Source organism: Eucyclogobius newberryi, unplaced genomic scaffold, assembly GCF_026437365.1.
Source record: "Eucyclogobius newberryi isolate DKJ021-1_F unplaced genomic scaffold, fEucNew1.0.hap1 SCAF_9, whole genome shotgun sequence".
In the NCBI taxonomy this organism is placed as follows: Eukaryota; Metazoa; Chordata; class Actinopteri; order Gobiiformes; family Gobiidae; genus Eucyclogobius; species Eucyclogobius newberryi.
The window spans coordinates 31,183,354-31,204,753 of record NW_027316532.1 but is presented as its reverse complement, the minus strand read 5'-3'; the positions used below and the strand labels follow the sequence as shown (position 1 = coordinate 31,204,753).

The 21,400-nt window shown below is 42.2% G+C and overlaps 3 protein-coding genes across 5 annotated transcripts; 2 read left to right on the top strand and 1 right to left on the bottom strand.

The window, feature by feature from the left end:
* Window positions 1-1,154: 1,154 nt before the first annotated feature.
* loxl5a (lysyl oxidase-like 5a) lies at window positions 1,155-3,503 on the top strand. The gene is made up of 6 exons (XM_072439285.1): window positions 1,155-2,078; window positions 2,311-2,419; window positions 2,749-2,886; window positions 2,959-3,115; window positions 3,183-3,278; window positions 3,347-3,503. The coding sequence occupies exons 1-6, from the start codon at window positions 1,262-1,264 to the stop codon at window positions 3,464-3,466; spliced, it is 1,437 nt and encodes a 478-aa protein (XP_072295386.1). The 5' UTR covers window positions 1,155-1,261; the 3' UTR covers window positions 3,467-3,503.
* Window positions 3,504-7,224: 3,721 nt separating this feature from the next.
* Window positions 7,225-12,159, top strand: mydgf (myeloid-derived growth factor). 2 transcript variants are annotated; one of them, XM_072437896.1, is made up of 6 exons: window positions 7,225-7,432; window positions 8,198-8,248; window positions 8,334-8,395; window positions 8,610-8,691; window positions 9,825-9,885; window positions 10,764-12,159. In XM_072437896.1, exons 1-6 carry the CDS (start codon window positions 7,286-7,288, stop codon window positions 10,844-10,846), a joined length of 486 nt encoding a protein of 161 aa, XP_072293997.1. In that variant the 5' UTR covers window positions 7,225-7,285; the 3' UTR covers window positions 10,847-12,159. The 2 variants fall into 2 exon arrangements, with proteins under 2 accessions (XP_072293997.1, XP_072293996.1); XM_072437895.1 differs by having other exon boundaries at window positions 9,825-9,888; window positions 10,767-12,159.
* LOC140353365 (uncharacterized) lies at window positions 9,451-18,146 on the bottom strand. Of its 2 annotated transcripts, XM_072437894.1 has the most exons (4): window positions 16,557-18,146; window positions 13,633-14,552; window positions 11,916-12,050; window positions 9,451-9,609 (listed from the first exon to the last, which is right to left on the bottom strand). In XM_072437894.1, the coding sequence occupies exons 1-2, from the start codon at window positions 17,541-17,543 to the stop codon at window positions 13,740-13,742; spliced, it is 1,800 nt and encodes a 599-aa protein (XP_072293995.1). In that variant the 5' UTR covers window positions 17,544-18,146; the 3' UTR covers window positions 9,451-9,609; window positions 11,916-12,050; window positions 13,633-13,739. The 2 variants fall into 2 exon arrangements, with proteins under 2 accessions (XP_072293995.1, XP_072293994.1); XM_072437893.1 differs by lacking the exon at window positions 9,451-9,609 and having other exon boundaries at window positions 11,546-12,050.
* Window positions 18,147-21,400: the final 3,254 nt, after the last annotated feature.

Genomic DNA, 21,400 nt, shown 5'->3' with positions numbered 1-21,400 from the left:
TTACTTTACTTTATTATTATTTTATTATTATCTTATTTTTATATTTTTATTTTATTTATCTATTTTATTTTCTTCTCCCTCCATTCTCTATAAGATATGAGAGGAGTTTTGTTAATAAGAGTATTTTTGTTTTGTTTATTAGAGTTCTTCTATTAAGAGTAAGTTCTTCTATTATTTTTTTAAACTTCCTATAGTCTGTCCTTTTCCCCTGTATCTATTGCATTGTAACAACGAAATTTCCCCATGTGTGGACATCAAAGGATTATTTTATCTTATCTTATCTCATAAAAATACATAAACTGAGTGCTTGTTGTCACCACTATTGCAGTCTTAATTTGAGATTATGTAAAACAAAACATTGATATTCTCAGAGTCTTCAGTGCCACAAGATCTCAAATACTTTCACTTGACAAATGGAAACAGTGCAGAAAATAGAGCCCCTTCTGATAATGTCCCACGTGCTCTTGTTTCTCACACTTACTCTTGCTTCCTCTCTCACAGATTTATGAACACTGAATGCTTGCCAGTTGCCAGTCTACATAACATTCAGGTGACTTAATAATGTCAATAAAGATAGTTCCAAGACACGCCCCACCTGATAAGAATTTATAGGAGCAAAGTGTTCACAATCAAATCAATCACGTGTCTGGAGGTGTTTGTTATTTTTTAGATTCAAGGGATCACATTATAGGCCATGGATTTATGTAGGCAAGTTATATTACACATTGCTAAATAGGTAAAATATGAAACATGCTTGACTAATTAAACTGTACGACAAACACAAGTATGAAAAATCTGTGTCTGATCTATTGCCAGTGACGTCAGGGAAAACTCATGGAGACAAATGGCCCATATCGTAGTCAGGATGCCAAAATGCCACTGAATCAGCGTGTGTTCAGCGCCACCGTGTGGCCAGTAAGTAGAGCTGACCTAATTAGGCTGTGACAGAAGGAGATGCTCTTTTACGCACAATCTTTCTCGTTCAATCATGGTCTATATTTGTGTGCTAAATGTGGCCAATATCTTTTCTTACAAATGTATAGTAAGAATATTTCACAATGACATGCTGTTTTCATAGTTTTTTGCCGCGGATCTGAACTCTTGAGTGGAAAACGAGCTGATGACAGTCGACGCCCCCTCTCTCTCTCCTCTGAGTGGAGATGCTGTGCGTAACTGTGTCCGAAGTGAACAAAAGTCACCCTTATGCAGCCTCAACACTCGTGTGCAGTGATTCCCCCTGTGCTCACTACATTGCGCTGCCATGGAGAAGTTAATAGTTCTGCTCATCTGCCTTCTTGACTCTATGGTGCTGATAGGACGCGGCCAGGAGCAACATTTACGCGCCAGGGGACCCTGGAGACAACGCTTCCAATGGGAAAGTAACGGGCACGTGTACAGTTTATTGAGCACGGGGACACAATACCGCTCACCTGTGCAGAGCAGAAAGCGCACACAGATGCTGCTGACCACAAAGAGCAACCGCAACGTGCCGGACTCTCGACCCAGAGCCAGACTCGAGGCGCAGAATGAACAAATGGACACTGTTCTGGGGACTGAGGCGGGTCAGTACATCCTCGCCTCTGGACAGTCAGCACCACATAGGCAGACTACAGGAGGACCTCAAGCATCCTTCAGTTCAGTGCTGGAGTTCTCAGGCAGTGGGGTCCCGCGTGGAGGCCGCAGCACACAAGCAGAAGACACAACTGTGCAACAAACCACGGTCCTCCCTGACCGCTCCACGGACAGTTTGTTAAGACCTGAAAGTAACAGACAGTCTGCAGAGACTCAGCCGAGGAGAGAAGAACCCCCGGCCACACTGGGAGCACAATATGTTCCCCGGGTAACAATGGAGACTAATGTGTCCCACACGCCACTGTCCGAAAACGCAGTGGAGATACACTTTCCCCGTTTGAGACTGGACACACCGTCACACACGGACACAGAGCATCCACCAGATTCACCAACCTCCCCTGACCACAACTCCGTTTTCTACAACGCAAATCCACCAAACCGTAGAATCAGCCCCTCAGCGAGAAACCCACCAGGGACTGGATATGGGACCAGATTCTTCCACCGCGGTGAGATTAAACTCAAACTGTGTGTGTGTGTGTGTGTGTGTGTGTGTGTGTGTGTGTGTGTGTGTGTGTGTGCGTGCGTGCGTGCGTGCGTGCGTGCGTGCGTGCGTGCGTGCGTGTGTGTGTGTGTGTGTGTGTGTGTGTGTGTGTGTGCGTGCGTGCGTGCGTGTGTGTGTTTAATTTTTTTCTTAATATCAAATGAGTTTTGGATATTTTGTTGTTGTCTTTTTTCCAGGTTTACCTGACTTGGTTCCAGACCCTTACTACATCCAGTCAGACTCTTACATCCATAGAATGCAGATGTATGCTCTGCGCTGCGCAGCCGAGGAGAACTGCCTCTCCAGGTGCATTGAACTTTATATAATTATGAGCCAATGTAAGAAAGTTATTTAAGATGCTGCTAAAGTCCATGTTGCAGCAAAGTGACAGAACAGCAATGACCTCCCCTGTTTAGTCCTTGGGCCGAAAGGCAAATGATTCCTGAGGTGAAAGACAAACCTGAAAGGGTCATCTCCACCATAAATCTCTATTATGACTATGACAGAAGTGGAATGTTTTTGTGTGCTGTGGAACATTTAGGTAAACATAGAGGACAAAAGTGAATTTCAAGCAGACTCAGTTGTGTTTTTGTTAGACACTTTATTAGAACATACATCTTTTCTTTTATCACCAGCTCTGCGTATCGTCCTGGTGTCAGTGACCTGGAATACAGAGTCTTATTGAGATTCCCACAACGGGTGAAGAACCAGGGAACGGCAGACTTTCTCCCACAGAGACCCAGACACCAGTGGGAATGGCACTACTGTCACCAGTAAGTAAAAAGCGTGTTTGTTTTCTTCTCATTAAGAGGCTTTAGTTTACCTCCATCTATTGGCGTTCAAAGGCACTATCACAGCATGGAGGCCTTTAGTACATACGACCTGTTGGACGTCTCCACTGGGCTTAAAGTTGCTCAAGGACACAAGGCCAGTTTCTGTCTGGAGGATACAAACTGTGACCCAGGAATCCGGCGACGCTACGCCTGCACCTCCCATACACAGGTACAACCCAGCTCAACGTGGTTCTCCAGGAAGAACTGTAATGACTCTGACTTGTGCCTTTGTGCAGGGGCTCGGTCCTGGTTGTTATGACACGTATCACGCCAACATCGACTGCCAGTGGATTGACATAACTGATGTGCCACCAGGAAACTACATTCTTAAGGTGTGAGGTGCTTTACTTTTAAGTAAATAAAGTCTATTGCACCTAAGTCATGTTGTGTTTGCAAATAGGTGACAGTAAACCCCGCCCATCTGGTGGAAGAGTCAGACTTCTCCAACAACGAAGTCCAATGTGATGTCAGATACACAGGGAGCTACGTTCAGACCAGAAACTGCAGGATCACTGTGTAAGGCTTGAGTATTTCAATGAAAAAAATATATATATGTGCATAATACATCCATTCAGATGCCATTGCTTTGTTTTACAGAATCTGATCTGTGACACCAATGCATTTTTATGTGGATTATTTATGTTGGAACAGAAGAAGTTGCAATAACATTGTTATTTATGCTTAATCAATGCAAGATTAATCTTTTGTCTTCATAAAAGCTAACATTATATTTTAAAAGGTTAAAATGTTAACTTTGTGTATGTGAACCTTGTGTAGTACATGAACAATCAAAGTAAAATAATATGTTAGATTAGTTATTACATTTGTATGTTGCTTTTATAACTGAGGTTTATGGTTTGAGCCTGGTTTTAACACTGTTGATCCCCTTCACAATCGAATGTGCATTTTTTAAAAATATTGTCTTAATAACACATTACAACATTGGGGCCAGAAAAAACAGCTTCACACTGTATCCTTGTCTCTCACATTGTAGACGAGAGAGAGTGCAAAAACATTTACTCACCCTGGCAATAAATCTGTTGGGACTTGAGACTAATGTGCCCCTGCTTTATTACCACAATGACTCATTATAAAACTCACTATTTGAGGAGCATTCCTGTTATTTGGCTGGGACAAGTGCAACAACTTAGTTATGAGTTATGAACAGTACACACTAAAAGGGAAGGTCTGATAGTGATTGTAATATTTTCCTTTTAAATGGAGGAAGTTAAAATAGCTACTGGTACTTTTATAAACAAAAACACAGCTAAGGATGAAGTCATGGAATAGACTGTTTGGTCTTCATCCTTATGTCCAGGTAGACCTAACATCTCTCGTCCCACTTGCTTGGACCTCATACATTGTGGAAAACAGATGTGGAAGAAACATACTGTACTAACACACATCATACAGTTTCCACCATAATATCACCATGACTGCAATGTATAGCATTCAATCTTGTGATCAAGGTGGTCTTCTGCTGAACACCATTTTGGGACATGGAGACACTGACATGAATCTGAGTGTGACATACCCAGCTGTTTGCAGCAGGCTGAGCTCGGAGGCTGCATAGGACACACAGTGTCAGGACAGTGGCGTGGAGGAGAGAAATTCCACAGATTCACAGACAGGCTGGAAAACCTGACGATGAGCTGCTGACATGAGCAGTGCCAGGGCTACATCAGTCTTATCATGGGCAGAGCATCTGTGAGGCAGGATGGGCTCACTGCAGCCAAAAGGCCAGACTCACAGCTCACAGTTTGTTCCTGCTGCAGACACAACTACAGAATTATTTCACATGGACCTGCTGCTGTTGTTGGATTGGTGTAGGACACAATAGTATTAGTACCATTTAAACATAGTTATTCGTCGAATGGTTGTGCCAAAGTATGTGACCGGTTCGATAACACTGATATACTTCAACAAGTTTCATGAAAAAGCCAAAGCAAGCCTTTCTGATTCTGGACATACATTAACAATCAGAAAACTGCAGCCTTTGACCAGTTTAATCATGAATGAAGTGTGCAAATCCCCGCATGAGGTGAAACGTCCTTAGACTTTTGTGTGATGATTTATTCCTTGTTTACACAGGCCGGTGAAAAGGACATGCTAATGTGCCGTGAGTGAAGGGGACTATTTTATGGTGTGCTCGACATCCGAACCTGTAGCTTATTTACCTGGGCAAGATGAGAGAAGGCCATTAACTGCCTTTCCTGGTGGAAATAGAGCAGTATGTGCTTGGACAGTTCTCCTTGTAAATGCTGTAGTATTCAAGAGGCTGCCCAAGTGGAAGTCTGTCTGTAATCATGTGTTATTTCTAGGTAAAGAGGTGAGATTTGTAGCAGGGGTGTCAGGTTGTTCAGCTACAGCTTGTTTGGCTTGAATGTGCATATGGTCTTACAGGTTTCACACCTGAGTGTCAGCCATTTTACCAAACATCTGCCTATGTCATGAGGAGGACATGGCAGCCCCCTAACTCGTACTGTAGCCTTTATAAACACAGTGTGAGACATAAACCGACACACACACACGCACACGTACGCGCACACACACACAGGCACACACACACGCACACACGCGCACGCGCACACACACACAGTCTTCACATAGGGTCAATATGATGTCTGTTTTGTGTAAGATTTAACTATTAATACATCCAGAGAGGTCCATTGATTACCTCAAAACTGTAGAACTGATCATATCTGTCAAAAAGGACAATGCAGGATAACTCAAACATGCATTAATCAATCAAAATAAAGTTTAAATTACAACCGCGTTGTTAAGGAGGAGGAATTTGACATTATAAAGCTTTTTTTTATTCAGTGCAAAATATTTTTTGTATTGTGGCTCGGTCATTTGTAAACTATAAAACGTATATTAACAGTTTGGGGAAATGTCTTTTCTATATAAAATAAGAACACTTTGAAAAGTATGATATATATATATATATATATATATATATATATATATATAGTATAATATTTATTCATTTATTAGTGTTATAGATTTTACATGTCCATTGGGGTGTCTTGAGTTTGGTAGAAACAAGTTAATTGTATGAGATGTACATGAATGACTACATAATCCATTGTAGGACACTTTTAAATGTGTTTTATTAATAAAATAAGTTTTATTTATTCTTGTCTAAAGTCATGCTTTAATCTAGCAGTTCCCAAGACCTGGCTCAACTTACACCAGAGTACTTTTTTTGTTGTTTTTTTGGAATACCGGTTTCTCTTAAACTATGAGTCTAGTTTTATTTAGGCTGTGTAAACAGTTACGAAACATCCTAAAATAAATCGATTATTTTATTTTATTCAAAATGTACATAACACAAATTCACAAAAGTGGCTCAACAGTCCCATAGCCTAATGTCTTTGTTGTGATATTCTTTAGCAGTGCATATGACAAAAACTATTATTTTTTGCACCCTTCTCTTTTTATGTCTTAAACGGTTTCGTGATTTCTGTCATGTCTTTGTGATCTCCTGTTGTGTGAAGCACTGGGAATTTCCTTGTGTACGAAATGTGCTCTACAAATAAACGTGCCTTGCCTTGATAAATGCAAAGTGCTATTTGCTTATTTTTGTTTTGCTTTTTTTGTTTTGGCCTGACAGAACATAATCCTTGCCTGTGCAGTTGGCTTATCTATTTTGTGTTAACAGTCTAAATTATATTGGGAATCCAAATGTATCCAAGTCGGACCAATTTTGCCGCACACACCCACACACCATGGATCTATTATAATATCACACACCTACTTTTCTTGGCGTCTCAAGTAAACGTATAAAACATAAATTATATGCAAGTCAAGTGACCTCGTGTGGCTATGATGAGTACTGCCTTAAATAATAAAACCGTAACATTATTAGGACCTTATTAGAAAAAGCTTCAGTTGTAGTCATCTGGACTCAGTTAGAAAAAATAGACGTTTCGACTCTCATCCAAGAGTCATTGTCAATAAAAGAATTTAGGTCGAGAACTCCGATATTTATACTATTCTGTGACAGAATACAGTCGAAACGTCTATTTTTTCTAACTGAGTCCAGATGACTACAACTGAAGCTTTTTCTACTATGTAACACGCCTGGACGAATGAGGGATTACACCGACATTAGGACCTTATGTGTACTATTATTAACACTACCCACCATTTAAGGCCCACTACACAAATGTTGGAAGATAATGCATGCAAATCTACAGTTTTTCTCACATTGAAATCATGATTTAACAGTTTTTTCCTGCTCGAGTTCTTGATGACGACATATCTACGCGACAAAACCAAGCAGCACAACCATAGCACAACCCGATTCGAGCAGGATCCAAAGTTGAGCTCAAACATGTTTCGCACGGTACATTTTTCAGCTTCTTCCGCGTTTATTTTTGTTTTAGTGTTGGTTACTACTGAAGCTTCTTCGGAGCAGACCAAGACGGTGGAGTTCAACGTGAAACCCGGAGGAGTGGTGCACACTTTCACAGAAGGAATTGTGAGTTTCCCTTTAACATGGCCATGCAAACCAAAGTGTTTTTGTTTGTCCAATAAAACAAACCCGTTTCTGTATGAGTGCAGAATACGTTTAACGTTTGACGTCCATATTGAGACACTTTCTTTTGTCTTTTTGATCTATAAAATCGTAAAAACTACATTCCTATACTCTGGTCAGTCGCATGACTATGACGGTTCAGCCTGTGAGCGTCTGACACGTCGCTGCCACATCTGCTCCATTCATTGGCTGTCATCAAATATAAAGGCTATCTTTTTTTTTTTTTTTTTTTACGAAAGATTGGATTATGAAATATTATTTTCAGACTACAGTTCTGCTTTGTACTAAAGGTAAATTCGACTGATAGGATATGTTTTGTTATGTGATATTTACAAATATTCTCTCCATCTTTTATTTCCCATAAATTAATAGATTAACCACCTGTCCCTCTTTTCACATCACATGAATTCAATAAAAGCAAAATTTACATTGAAAACATGATATACAGAATTTCTTTCTTGCTAAAAACCATAAGGCCTTTTGGGTGTACTGATTCCAGGGTTGTAATATGTTGGCACCTATTGGTATTCCAGTATTTGTCTGTGCGTTATGATTGATAAAAAATAAATGTGTAAATGCAGTTATTATCTAAGAGGTTAAATCCATGAGTCCATCCCTTCATGCCCAGCCGCATTCATCAACCACTTTTTCAACAATTTGAGCTTAAAGAATGTTCACTATTACTGTATTCTCATTGTCATACCACAGGGCAAATACAAGTGTTCGTTCACATATGCTGCTCAAGGGGGGACCAATGAGGTGAGTTTCACTTTGCACAGCTGGTCTAGTAAACATTACACATTAGACATTTCAAGGGACATTAATACATTTATTACTGCAACAGGATTGGTTGATGAGTGTTGGGCTAAGCGATGATGACAGACTATTTTCCTGCTCTTTGTGGAGGTAAGTGTCTTGTTAAAAGTTACCACATAGTTACATAGGCCTATCAGTACATTAATACACCTGTTAAGAAACCTTGGTCAATTTGGATTAATCTGGAAGTACACCATTTATGTCCGTGTCAAGTAAAACACTGGACAAAACAAGAATGCAAACATAATGTCTGGCAATTGATTTTATGCAATATAATGTGATAACTTTGTTTAATTTCTACCAGGCCGCAGGGAAAATCATACCTGTTTTTCACTCAGTTCAAAGCTGACCTGAAGGGAACCAAAATTGAATACGCCAATGCATACGTAAGTAATATACACACTATTCTCACACTTCTTGTTTATATCTGCTATTATCTGTCCAATCTCTTATTATAGAAACTTTGTGCACACACACACACACACACACACACGCACACACACACACAGAGCCCTGTTACTTTCCATTAAAAAAACAATTCCGGGTAAGTGACAGAAAAGGGCCAAAGCGAGAACAAAGGAAAACCAAATCACAGACACATCTAATAGTTTGTTTACTCCACCACTGTGACACATTAGCAGAATAGGCACGCCACAAGGTTTCTGCTGCAAGTGTCAAGACAAATGTCTGCTGATGTGATCAACTGCAGTTATGTTAGCGCTTTTGACCAAAGATGGCAGTGCACTGTTGTGCTGTGTGTAAATGAGGAAGGTTGTGCCATTGCGACATACAATAAGATCTAAAATGACTTGCTTTATCGTTACATGGGCAACTACCAACTTGCTGGTATTAACAAAATTGTAGTGGTACTTAAAGTTGTTTTAATAGTGGTAAATATTGGGAGTCATTTTTGCAGACAATGTGTACTTATTAGTTTATATTTCAAAACACCAAATTTAAAAAGACTTGAGACTTCCGTTGTTGTTTTGACATTTTTTAATTATTATTTCATAAATCACATCAGTTATGTAGGCACAGGGCAATTCAAGTTGACCTTACAGTCCTGAGAATAACATTGAAACATTGATAAAATGTTAATGTAGGACCTATTTGTTGAAAAGACAGTTTCTCCGGCTTTCTCCAGATGTATGATGGTAAATTAATGTCTAGACTTCTTCTGATGTCTGAAGTGGTCATCTATGGAGTAAATCACACCTCGACACGCCTCCTTCCCCAGCAAGGACAGAGCAGGCACTTTGTCATTAGACAGAGTATATTTCCTCCTGCTACACTGGCTCTGCGCCCTGGAACAAAATGCGAACACACACAGAATAACTTCAGTAAATGATGATGACAAAAAAATGCCCTTGTGCACAAACACACCTGCCACCCCCGCACAAAATCTCCTTGACCTTGTCGTCGCATCCTCCTACTTCACCGACCGTCTGTTGCTATGTCTCCTCCTGGCTCTGCTTTGTCCTCTTTGCTCTTTATAACTGCTGCTCTTTGTGCATTTTAGTCACAGACAGGACACGGTGATGTGCCACTGAAGCCAGAGGAGTTTACCATAGGCGACTCTATGGGTGAGGAACACTCTGCAATTTCAACCGTTCAACTGCACCTGGTTGTCAGGGCTCACTCGTCTTTTACCTCACTGTGACTGGTTCCGCTGATTTGCCTCTAAAGCATATAAAGAATGTCAGCCATCTGTGAGTGGGCTGCCATTTGTCCCTGCAGAATGTATTATTTTATAGTTATTATTTGTTTAATTATTATCATTTCTTGTTTTCACAAATGTGTCTACGATTCAGGTCTGGTATTAGCCAAATTTACCAAGTCACACCAGCGGTTCACACTAAAACTCCTTATTTCAAGTGTAAGCTTTACATTACAGGTGCTTAGGACCACAGAGCCAGACAATAATACAGATATAATCCCCCACAGAGAACATATGGATAATACCTAGTAACTGGTGTAGAATGACATTTGACAATTTTGCTTCAGAGGAAATTGAGTTGTATCAATCCACAAGGAGGCGCTGTCCAGTCATAACACTCTTAAGTGATCTGAATACACTTGTAATATATTGAAAATGGTCAAATGAAATGAGAATTGTGTTTTATATATTCACATCATTCTGTTAAAGGAAATGGTGCTGCTATAATTTATATTTTCACTGAATATTTGTGAAAATATAATATTTTCACTGAAAATGTGTAAATGACATACAGTAATACAGGAACGTTGCTATTGCACACTCTGAATAGTCTTTACATAGGCCTCATCTGGCTCCATATATCTTCTTTGTATTATTTTTGGAGCCAAACTACAATGCAGGTTGAAAACTGCAGCTGCTGCAGCTTTGCAACAGGCTGACTCTGACTGGTTTCAGGTGCCTTCCTCCACACTGCAGCTTTTATTTTGCTCTATTCTAATTAACTTCCTTTCTTCTTGTTTCCAGTGACCCAGACTGATGGAAAGTTCAGCGCCCAGCTCTCAAAGCTCACTGTGATTGGGCGGACAGGACATGATGAGCTGTAATTGGTCAGGACATGACTGTGCTTCAGTTGCAAGGGACAAGAGTTTGAGCCCTGACGTCGATGAAGGACTCTTGACACTCCTGAGTAACACTTCAAAGGGAAAGGGCTGTGAAATATTTCTTTTATCGTGGCAGCACTGTATTTTGTTACATTAACTACCATACATGCGGTTTCAACTACAATGGATTTACCTGTAAATGATCACAGCTAGACACAAAACTGATATTTGTTTGTCCTTCTGACATAAGATGATTTAATAGCTGTTTCTTAATTTATTACTCGGACTTTATAGTAAATGAGCAGTGTATAGTGGCCTGGCATTGGGGGTTTGTAGAGTATAGATTACATATTTAGAGTAGGCCAGGATTTATCCACTGGTTTGTAATCCTGAGAGGAAAGTGAATAATCCCTAATATCATCAGCAGGCACACGCATGCGGTTACATTTCTCGAGTCCTACTTTCTGAGCTATTAAGGAGAGCTTTTTCTTCCTTCGGTTTATCTGGATCTGCTCCACATAACTCCTAAGCTTCACATATGATCCCGACAGGAACATTAATGACTTGTTTTTATCAGATGAAGAAATTAAACCGCTGTCAAACTATCTTAAATGAACTATAATAAGAATGTAATTTATACCTTGGCTCAAAACTTGTAGTGTCTTGTCGGACATTTTGTATTTCTAAATTCCCTTTTTGTTACAAGTTCTTTCCTAATTGTAATACCTTCACAAAAGCACTGTTTGATGTGAAACAAAAAAATCATTCAGAAGAAGTGGGTTTGCACCGACAGGCGGTGAACGTAGCGCAGAGAGGGCCTGAAGCTTTCATCCTGCTGTGCCGCATGTGTGGATCAGCAGGGATATCTGTCTACGTTTGTGAAGTAGCTCGTTATCACAGGCACCTGTCCAGACGTCGGGACTTTCTTATGTAAAGAACGGCCTTTATCTCGCTCCCATTGATCCAGCCTTAAATCCACACCAGTGTCCAGAGGATGACTCTAGCCATTGATTTTAGATTGGAGGATTTGGCTGATTTGATGTCGGTGAGGTTGGTGTCATGCGGTGTGTACCTTGTTAGTCCGGGTATGTTTCAGATGTGATCCCTCTTGGGCTCAGGAAGTGCTCTGCTGGGCCGTTCGTCCCTTTGTCATCGACAGGCTTCCATTTGTAGCAGCAACAGGAAACCGCAACTTCCAGATGCTGACCTAGAATAGAGGAAATGCACACAATAAGTTGCCTGTTTTGTACTGGTTATTTTCCTACTTCCTGAATTGATTCATTATGAAATATGATTGTTCAATAAAGACATAAAATGAGTTCCGTATTTCTTCTGTGTGCAACAAGACAGACTGTAAGAATCATTAAATATTCAAGTGCTGCGGCCAAAATGAACTTGACATGAGCGTTTTTCTGCTCCTTGCCACATCTGCCTAAAATACAAATCATTTTAGCACTGACACTAATGTACGCTGAATACAAGATGGTTTTCTCCACAGTAGGGAAATGAAATACAAATTGTACTTGACAAACTTAATTTTAAGAAAGCACGTAGTTGAAAGAGTGCTCTTTATGCATACCCAATTAACATATATTGTCCCCAGATAATTGTTTTTGTGGGATAAAGAGCCTCTATTGTTTTGTCTTCATTTCAGGGGAAAGAGCTTTGCAGGATAGATCTACTAAACCCACTGGCGCATATGGGAATGTATAGACCACTGATCTATCTGGGCTTACAGAGATGTAGTGCCAAGAGGGATTTATTCATCTAATGTTAAGCCAGGGGAAAATCTGTAATCATGATTGTCCTTTAATTGGCATCAAGTTCAAAACACTGATGTAACATGGAGACACATGTACCACAAGGGTAAAATGGCCTTAAGTTAAAATATATCGGACCTCTCCAGTGGGATAGTGCAAAAAAAAATCTATTCTTTATCCGTTTGCACTAGAGCTGTTTACCTTCAACTTTAGCCTCAACAAACATAATACTGTATTTCAAAGCGAACATCAATCCATTACAACGTTACAGTATTTTAAGTCCAGTTTTCCTCCAGTAATAAAGTCAAACCTGGTACTTTAAATGTTTGACATGAAATGACCGCGGTGCTGTTCTTCTGCTGGAAACGTTGCTGCCGGTTAGTGTGATGAGAACAAAGGCTGTGAAGTGCTTCAGTAATGGTCGTAATCACAGCTGATTTACAATGCAGTCTTCTACGATCAGCCTTCCTGATATTTTTGAATGTTTTACACCGTTATAGGTCTTGTTTATCCCATCCCACTCATTTAGAAGGGAACAGATGGAGGCTGTGACCAGGTCAGTCAGGCCAGAGGCAGTAGAGGAGATGGGATTTCAGAAGGGGGGAAAAAAATGCAGGTTGTTACTCATGTACAGCTGCCCCTTGTCCACGCCAGTATGTGGACACATGCTTTTCAATACACAGATTTTAAACTCAGTGACTCATTTTAAAGGCATTGTCACTCTTCGACAGTAATTATACAAATCAGTCAATGCAACCACAACGTAATTACAATTATTTCATTTGTTGTCTTGTCACCTGGTAATAATTTTATTCCTTTGTGTTTTTTTTCTTCTTCTCATCCAATTAGTCTCTTCCCTTTGCCCTTTAACTATGCAGAATGTGGGAGGGTGGTAATAAATGAGCATCTGTCTACAGACTCTTGTTACCGGTGCAATTGCCTGACAGATGTTGTGATGCCCCGTGTGTGCACTCTAGAGACTTGTGTAAAAATAAGGCCCCCAGCAAAGTGCTCCTGTAACACACTCACCCTAATAGTCGTCTCCTTCACCTCGCAAACTTCAGCTCATCTGGGCAAGCTTCGACCCACTCCGTACTTGCTTGCGACATGGCCCCCGGATTCCCCTTTGCACCGTCTCACACTGTTGTTGAAAGTAGCCTTCTCTTTTCAGGGTAAGGAGGAGCTTTACGGGGCTCCTTAGGTTTCGGGTGTTCGTGAAGTCTGTGGTGCGGATATGGGGGTGGTTTGCGTCCTCTGCGACCTTGCTGTCCGGCTTTTGGTCTAAGTGGGAGGGTCATGTGATAGGCTCCCGGGATGTGCCCCGCTGACAGTGCCCGCCGCTCCCCGTCCACTTCTGGGACAGTGGGTGGCCGTGCACTTGACACTAGAGACGACGTGCCAGATGTGCGGCCGCTCAGTGGGTTCGGGTAACATCCAGGCCTGATGGACGGGCAAAAGGGGGGAGGCGGTTTCAGACATGAGGGGGACTGGTGGGACATGGAGGAGGACGGTGCAGGGGAAGGGGACTCAGGCTGGGAAACGGGGCTGTTGGGATGCTGCAGGTTTACAGTCAGAGGGGACAGTCCTGGAGTCGGGGGACGCACTGGGAGCATCCTCTGAGGGGAGATGGGCGAGGCCATAGTGTGAGTGTCCGTCCGCTCTGGTGGATGATTAAGTCCTCCCTTTCTGCATCCAAACCGAAGTGTGTTTGCGTGATGTGCGTTTACAGGAAGCAGCGGGATACTGGGTGGGGACTGGCTCCTGCTTGTGGTTTGATTGTCTCTCCAAAAGTCTCGGCTCAGTGCAGCCCCTGACGGTCTGTGAATGACACTTCCCACTGTCATGGCACTTGAACTGGAGCTGTTGCTGCTGCTCTGAGTTTGAGGCTCTGGCTGCTCCTCCTCGTTCAGATCAATGGAAGATGTTAAATAGTCGATCTGCTGCACCACCTAAAAACACACACGCAAAGAAAACAATTAGCTCGTGCACACACAGCTAGAATCAACTGTGATTATCATTAGTCGTTCATGTTACCCACTATTTTGATGGCTCCTTACAAGGTTACATTTGCATAATTATGGCCCTAATATGACAGGCTAAAACACTTGGCACTGTGTATTTCTGCTGCCTTTTGTTTCAGTAAATATTCAGCTTATTTGAATAATCGCTTTAGCACAATGTGGTGGCATGTGGAAAACAAGTCAATTGGTTTAATGAAAGACAAAACAATAGTCAAAAGTAATTATAAAAAATGCTCTATAATGTAAGCTGGGTACATTTGGGGCATTAATATTATATCCATGGGTTTCAAAGTGATGAACGGTCCATTGCCATTAAGAGAACACATTTAGAAAAACAAAGTGTTATATCTTTTAAATAATCAAATGTCCTCAAAATGTCACCTTTAAACAGAAAGCTGGAAGCCACAAATGGAGAAGACGGATTGCCTTTTCCTTGTAAACGAGCCCTGCTGTTGCATAGCGCTTAAAAACTACTTTCAAAAACAAGAGGACTATAAAGGGAGACGTGTAAGCTACATTTATGTGGGTGTTCTTTTCTTAAAGCAGTTCTCTGGAGACAGAAAGGGAACACTGTACAATGCATCTCACAGTTACAGAGTACATATAAAGCCTGTGACTAAGTGGAGGCCCAACAATGCAGATAATTAAGCAGATGCATGTCATGGCAGCAAGTAATTTACCATAGGCATATTTACAATGATAGAGGAGAAAATGATGCTGGGGAAAGTGTTCGACCTATCCCTCCACCTGCTCTGCGTGCACTGATAAATCCTCTGCATGGAACAGATGAATTATTATATTTTTCTCTATGTTCAACAACATCATGGCTGTTACAGAAAGATTACCCAGGTTTTGTAGGCTAGTAGTTGTGATTTATCCTTTATCCTTTCCTTTCAGATTATAAAATGTGTTGTATATTTGTCAAGCCTTGTTAGCTAAAATGTGTATGGATTAGTTTGTCTGTACAGGTGCTGCTTTTGAATATCAGGATTCACAGGAGATAAAAGGAGCAGATGACCCCGTTGTATATCAAGGGTGTCAATAAAACCAATGTTGTCTGACCCTCAGGTCTTTTTTGAGTGTTGCAACTCGGCTGCCCTTCAATACCACAGTTATCCGTTTTGTTCTTCAGCCAAAACGTCTGACTCCTTATCTTTGATGTGGTCAAAATGCTTTAGCTAAACTTTATAAGACAAGTGAAGCTTGCATTTTATTTTCTAACTTCCCCGAGCTTACAAGCTCTCCTCTTTTGCACCAGTTATTGGCTATTAGATAGAAATCAAAGGTTTCATGTAACAGAATAGTAAAAGAGGGCTTTGAACGATATATCTGTCCGAAATCTTCTCTGGCGCAATTTTTTTAGCTTTGATCTGTCATCTCTCCCATGGAATGTTGTGACATTTTGTTTGGTGTTTGGATCCCATTTACGCTCTTATCGCTGCATGTCAGTTTTGCAACCAGAGTGGAACTTGATGTGCTACTCTTACCAGATAAGGTTGGGATACTTAAATATAAATGGATTATCAAAAAGCCTGGGCTATGATCCAGCTGTGCCCGGAGTAGCATCTCTCCATAAGGAGTTGAGAGAGGGCGAACCACGCAGAGACCGCCTAATGTCGCTCTGTATCAGCTCAAAACGCCACACCAATGAAGCAGAACTATTTTCACATTTAGTGCCACCAGAATGTACACATTATCTCAAATAAGACTTGTAAATGTTTGAAGAAGAGTGTGGCAGATTTTTTAAATGCTGACTTCTTCAAATATTCTGCTGAGGGCACACATTTTTAGCCCACTTTGTTATCTTCAAATGCAAAAAGCCCTAAAGGTTTTGGAGCATAACACTTCCGCCACAAGACTAAATTACATACAGAGCGAGGGTGGAAATGCTCAGTTTCGGGGGTTGAATAAGCGCGCTGAAACAAACATCACCTCTTTCATTTCTTGCTGGACGTCCCGCAGAGATCCCAGGACATGTTCCAGATTGTCCATAACACGTTGGATCTGGTTTCGTACCGCCTTCCTTTTACTGTCCCCTGCGTTGATGTCAATGCGATCGGGTTTAAACCACGACTGCTCCAAGTTTGTGATGTGCTCCGAGCTGGGCCGTGGTTTCCTTGGTCCTCTCAGTGTTTTGGTGCAGCCCGGTCCCCTCTGGGCGACCTGGGTAGAGAATAGGACTCCGTTTAGGGCTCGGTCAAGCTGTGTGTCCCGCAAAGACGTAAGATCTCGGTGGCTTTGGGAGTTCCTGGTCTGCTGGTGGATAAAACTAAAGCTGGAGGTGAACTGGTGCCGCTTTAAGATGCTTTGAGTTTCCGGGCCGACCCAACTGGCCGAGTGAAGGTTTCTTTGGCGGAAGCTACGACTGGAATAGTCCCAGACCTTCTCCTTGTTGTCCACAGACAGACCGACGGGAGGTGTGCTTTTGGAGTCTTCTTGCAGCGCTGGTGGGGCAACTACTAAAGGGCCATACCTTCTCAGCGTGGTGCCAGTCTGGTCACTTTGAGATGGGGCAACATTTTGGGGGCTGCACTTGGTTTCGTCGTGGTTATCCTGGCCCAAACTCTGTTCCCGCTCAGAAGTATTGTTCACGTCTGGCTCTAGCTCGGGAGACTGGGTCCACCGAGCAGGACTGTCCTCTCGCTGCTTCCCAGAGAGAATGTGATGCCCTATTAAGACCACAGGCAACACCCGGGCCACACCGTTGCACCCCTTCTTCTCCTTGTCCTTGCCCTGGATAGAAAAGAAGCCCATGCCTTTGAGGTGGTTGCGGTTCTCAGATCCAGATTTGACCGTTCCATTGAGGCTGCTGTCATGGTTCTGGTGGGCTTTCAAACTATTACGCAGCCAGGGTAAGAAGTGTGAGCCGTGTGTCTTGAAGCCCTTGTGCTCCCCGGATCCTCTGCTGTCAGAAAACATGCTGATAGATGGTAGCCTGGTTTCTCCTCCTCCATGTAGCTTGACCCTTTAACATGGACTACAGCCTCACTTCTTTAACAACTTGAAAACTTTCTTTCTTCTCATTAGCATCCTCCTCCTGGTCAAGTGAACGTGTTAGTCCTTCCCTGGGTGAGTCCTGGTGCTGCAGACCATGTACACTCCACAATAAACGCCTTTAAACAGCATTCAATGTGAAGATGTCTCGTCTTTGCTCGCTGAATCTTTCTGACTCGTGTGTACAGAGGAGGCTTCCTACCCGTCTCCCTCGCCCGCTCTCTCTCTCTCTCTCTCTCCTCTGCACTGCGCTGCCTCTCCTCCTACTCTCTCACTGCTCTCATTCCCTTATATTCCTCCCCAGATCTGCCGTGTCCTGTACTCGTCCTTTCAGTCCCTTATTGTCCCATTTGTTTGCAGCGCTGTCTCCTGCTCTCGTCGCCCTCTAAACCGCCTCACTATGCAAGCTCAACTTCAATCAAAGTGCGTGTGTTGATAATCCCAACGTATAGCCACGTGATTTGCCCTGCTTCCAACTGATTACTTCTTTCCCCGGCTCAGCCCTTCACAATTAAATGCTGCTTAGAGAGCAGAGGGCTCGAAAGGAATGGGGCGGATGGCAGCGGGACGGGATGGTGGAGGAATAGCAGGGGGGGCACATAATTGTGACCTACAGCGTCAGAGATCAGCAGTGGTTTGACAGCAACTACAAGCTGCCCAGCTCCAAACAACAGGCTGCCTGTGGTAGAGCTCTCTGTGGCTCATACTAACTGTCAGCAAATAGTGTCACGTTTTTCCCAGTGGCATTTCTTGTTTTATTTTCTGCAGCATATCCAACATCCATTTGTTCCAATTATGCAGAGACAGCTGCTATTTTCAGGTTACACATTCAAATTCAAATTCTTGGCTGTGTGGATTAGATTTCTTCAGCCTGACAAGGCAAAAGATGCCTCCTAGGTGTCTTTTTCACTTAACTGCGGCTGTGCGGGCCCCTCCCTCTCTCACACTAGTGAAATGAAAAGAAGATGCCACAGCCCCACAAAAGCCCTGACAGTGTGCTGTCATTCAGTGCACAGATCCTCAAAGCAGCTGTCATTCTGTTAGTCAGCATGCCAATTTATTCCTCTGATATTGCATGTAAACTGACTTCATTCACTGACATGTGTGACTGCAGGTACAGGGATCTCTGTTCCAGCAGACAGACTGCCGTCATCTGTAATGACTGTCTGGATAAAGAAACAATAAGGACTCAAAGTCAGAGCTTGTTCTGTTAATCCTGCACACTGGGCATGCACTGTGTTTTAGCAAGTGCATCTTTGTGCTTAACGTCTCAAAGTTTAAAAGCTTGACCCGGATTAAAACATACACACAGAGCACACAGCGGTTCACTAATGGTCCCTTTTAAATCTGATCTAGCCTCAGGCAAATTTAAAGAAGGCAGGCGAACAACACCCTAATATCCGACCGATCAATATTTTAAGGAATAAATTCTTAATGTGCTCCTCTATGAACTCATAGTTCAGTTTTGTGGAGATGCATTAAGTCCAAGATGAGCTGGAGTAGTCTGCCATCATCATAGTGCATTTCTGTCTAATCGACTGCCATTTTTGGATCGCCATGATTAATATGGCAGTAAAGCACACCATTACGATTTGGTTTATGGTTATGGTGGGAGTGTGTTGATGTCCAGTTGTCTGCAGTCTTTCAGTCTCTGTTTTATTCCTCCTCCATAACATCAGTGTGATTGAGTGACATCCAGTATCAAGGGTCTCTCGCTGACTTATCCATCTCAGATAACATGTAGGAGCAATTTAGTCCCTGTCATGTTGTTTTAGTCATGACAAAGCATCTGGTGCCAGGACATGGAGAAAAGTGCATATGGCCCCGTTGTACCCTGGGCCCCCTGTGGAGGTCCCCTCTACTGTAGCAGACAGCCAGGGTCACTTTCATGTTTTTGCTGGGCTTCTACTCCACTGCAGATAATGTTTCCAGCTTGGATTTCTCTGAGCTCAAACAGAGACAGCCACTGAACACCTTACATAACTCGGTGGAAAAGATAGAGGTAAAGGGAGCGCTTTGAAAGGCAGGACCCGTGTCCGTCAAAAATGTCTACTGCAAAAAGGTTTTTAGTCACAGTGAGTGGCTGCGGGGCGCTGGGGGACTTTCTATAGACACCTGGACAGCAGAGGAATGCAGCATGACCAAGATAAACCTGGCTGCATTCGCTCTTGAATGAAAATTACTGGTTTTACTTGAACACAACACTATTTTTTCATGGTATTAAATATGGAAGTGAGCAGATTCTGTCCTCTCTTAAGTGTCCAGGGTGGCGCTGATAATAATCCTCAGAGGTTTGGGGGAACGTACGTGTGTGTGTGTGTGTGTCCTGTACCTTTTTATCTTTGCATTTTATATTTTTCTCTGCTTTGAAATCCCCCTCGAAGTGCTTTTCATCCTTCCACAACACGTCAGCCAGGTGCTCTCCAAGGACCTAAAGTGGAAGAGCTGAGACAGACAGCAAGAGTAAAAAGGGACAAGTGATGTTGCGGGACACTTAGAAAAGAGGTGAGAGATAGTGTAAGTAAAAGAAGAGCGAGTTTTGAAAGACTCCCAACTTCCAAGCTGACTGTCATAGTTATACGCTTGCCAGAGGGAAGAGCACCTTTAAGCATACTGGATGAGTGACGATGTGGAAGGACTACAAACGCACAGTAATACATTATAAGCAGCACTTTCCACGCTGGCTGCCAACCCACAGGAGGCCGATGGGAAGTTTCAGATTGACAAGACAGGTCGGCTTGTCAGGCACCCAAAAGGGGACTCCTCTTTTTTATTATGTAATAGCTACAGCTGAAAAAAAACACAACCAGTACAACCAAATTAGGGAGAAAACTCAGAACTAACCAACCTATGTCATTGTAGCAAAAACTGTTATCAAAAATGTGAGATATTGTGTATTATATAGACAAATGTGTGTGTGTTTATATACATGTTGTTCTTCATTGGGTCTGAACTCAAATTCACATAACAAGAATATCCAGTATCCTTGGTTACTGGAAAAAAAAAAAAAAAAAAAACACTAAATCTATCATAACAAATTTGCAGTCTTTGCGCGATGATCTTTTGCCCAGGAGTGTGGATGCGCGCTCGGCCCACTGTGTCAATACTGCGGTGTGTTTTGTCTCACCACCCACAAGTCAAACATTCAGATGTTTTTGTGCTTGTATTGACATACAGCTGGTAGTTTATGCCAAAACCAACTCCCTGTGTCTGAAAATCCTGCTCGTTCCCTCTAACATCTTATGACAGCTCTGACCATTTTTTCAAAATTTTGTACAGATTCTCACCTGAGCTTTATGTATATATTCTTCATGGATTAGTGTAATTGCTGTAATTCTTGAACATTGGCTATAAAAGCATGGCCATCCTTTTTGCATATTTCCACTTTTCATTTTGATACTTAAGATGTAGGACAGCTCCTTTGTAGTCACTTCATCCCGGATAATGGTAACTATTATTTAGTGAAAGCAAACTTCACCGAAATGCATTAGTGCCCCAATTCACATCTTAAGATAATCAAAGTCGTGACTGGCATGTTAAAAATTTTATTTCCAGTTTGAGAAAGGATAATTTCAATGACGTTTCTCTTGCACTGCTCATACTCTCGCTTCTTAGTAAATGCCCATTGACAGATGGAGCGTTTCGCTTCATTGTAACAGCAAAATGTCCTGTAGGAGGCGTGATGAACAAACCCAGGCATCTGCTGCATGTTACACGTGGAAAAGTATAGAGAAGAAGGCCATTGCACCATGCTGCTGCCTATGTATGCAATGCATATGTAG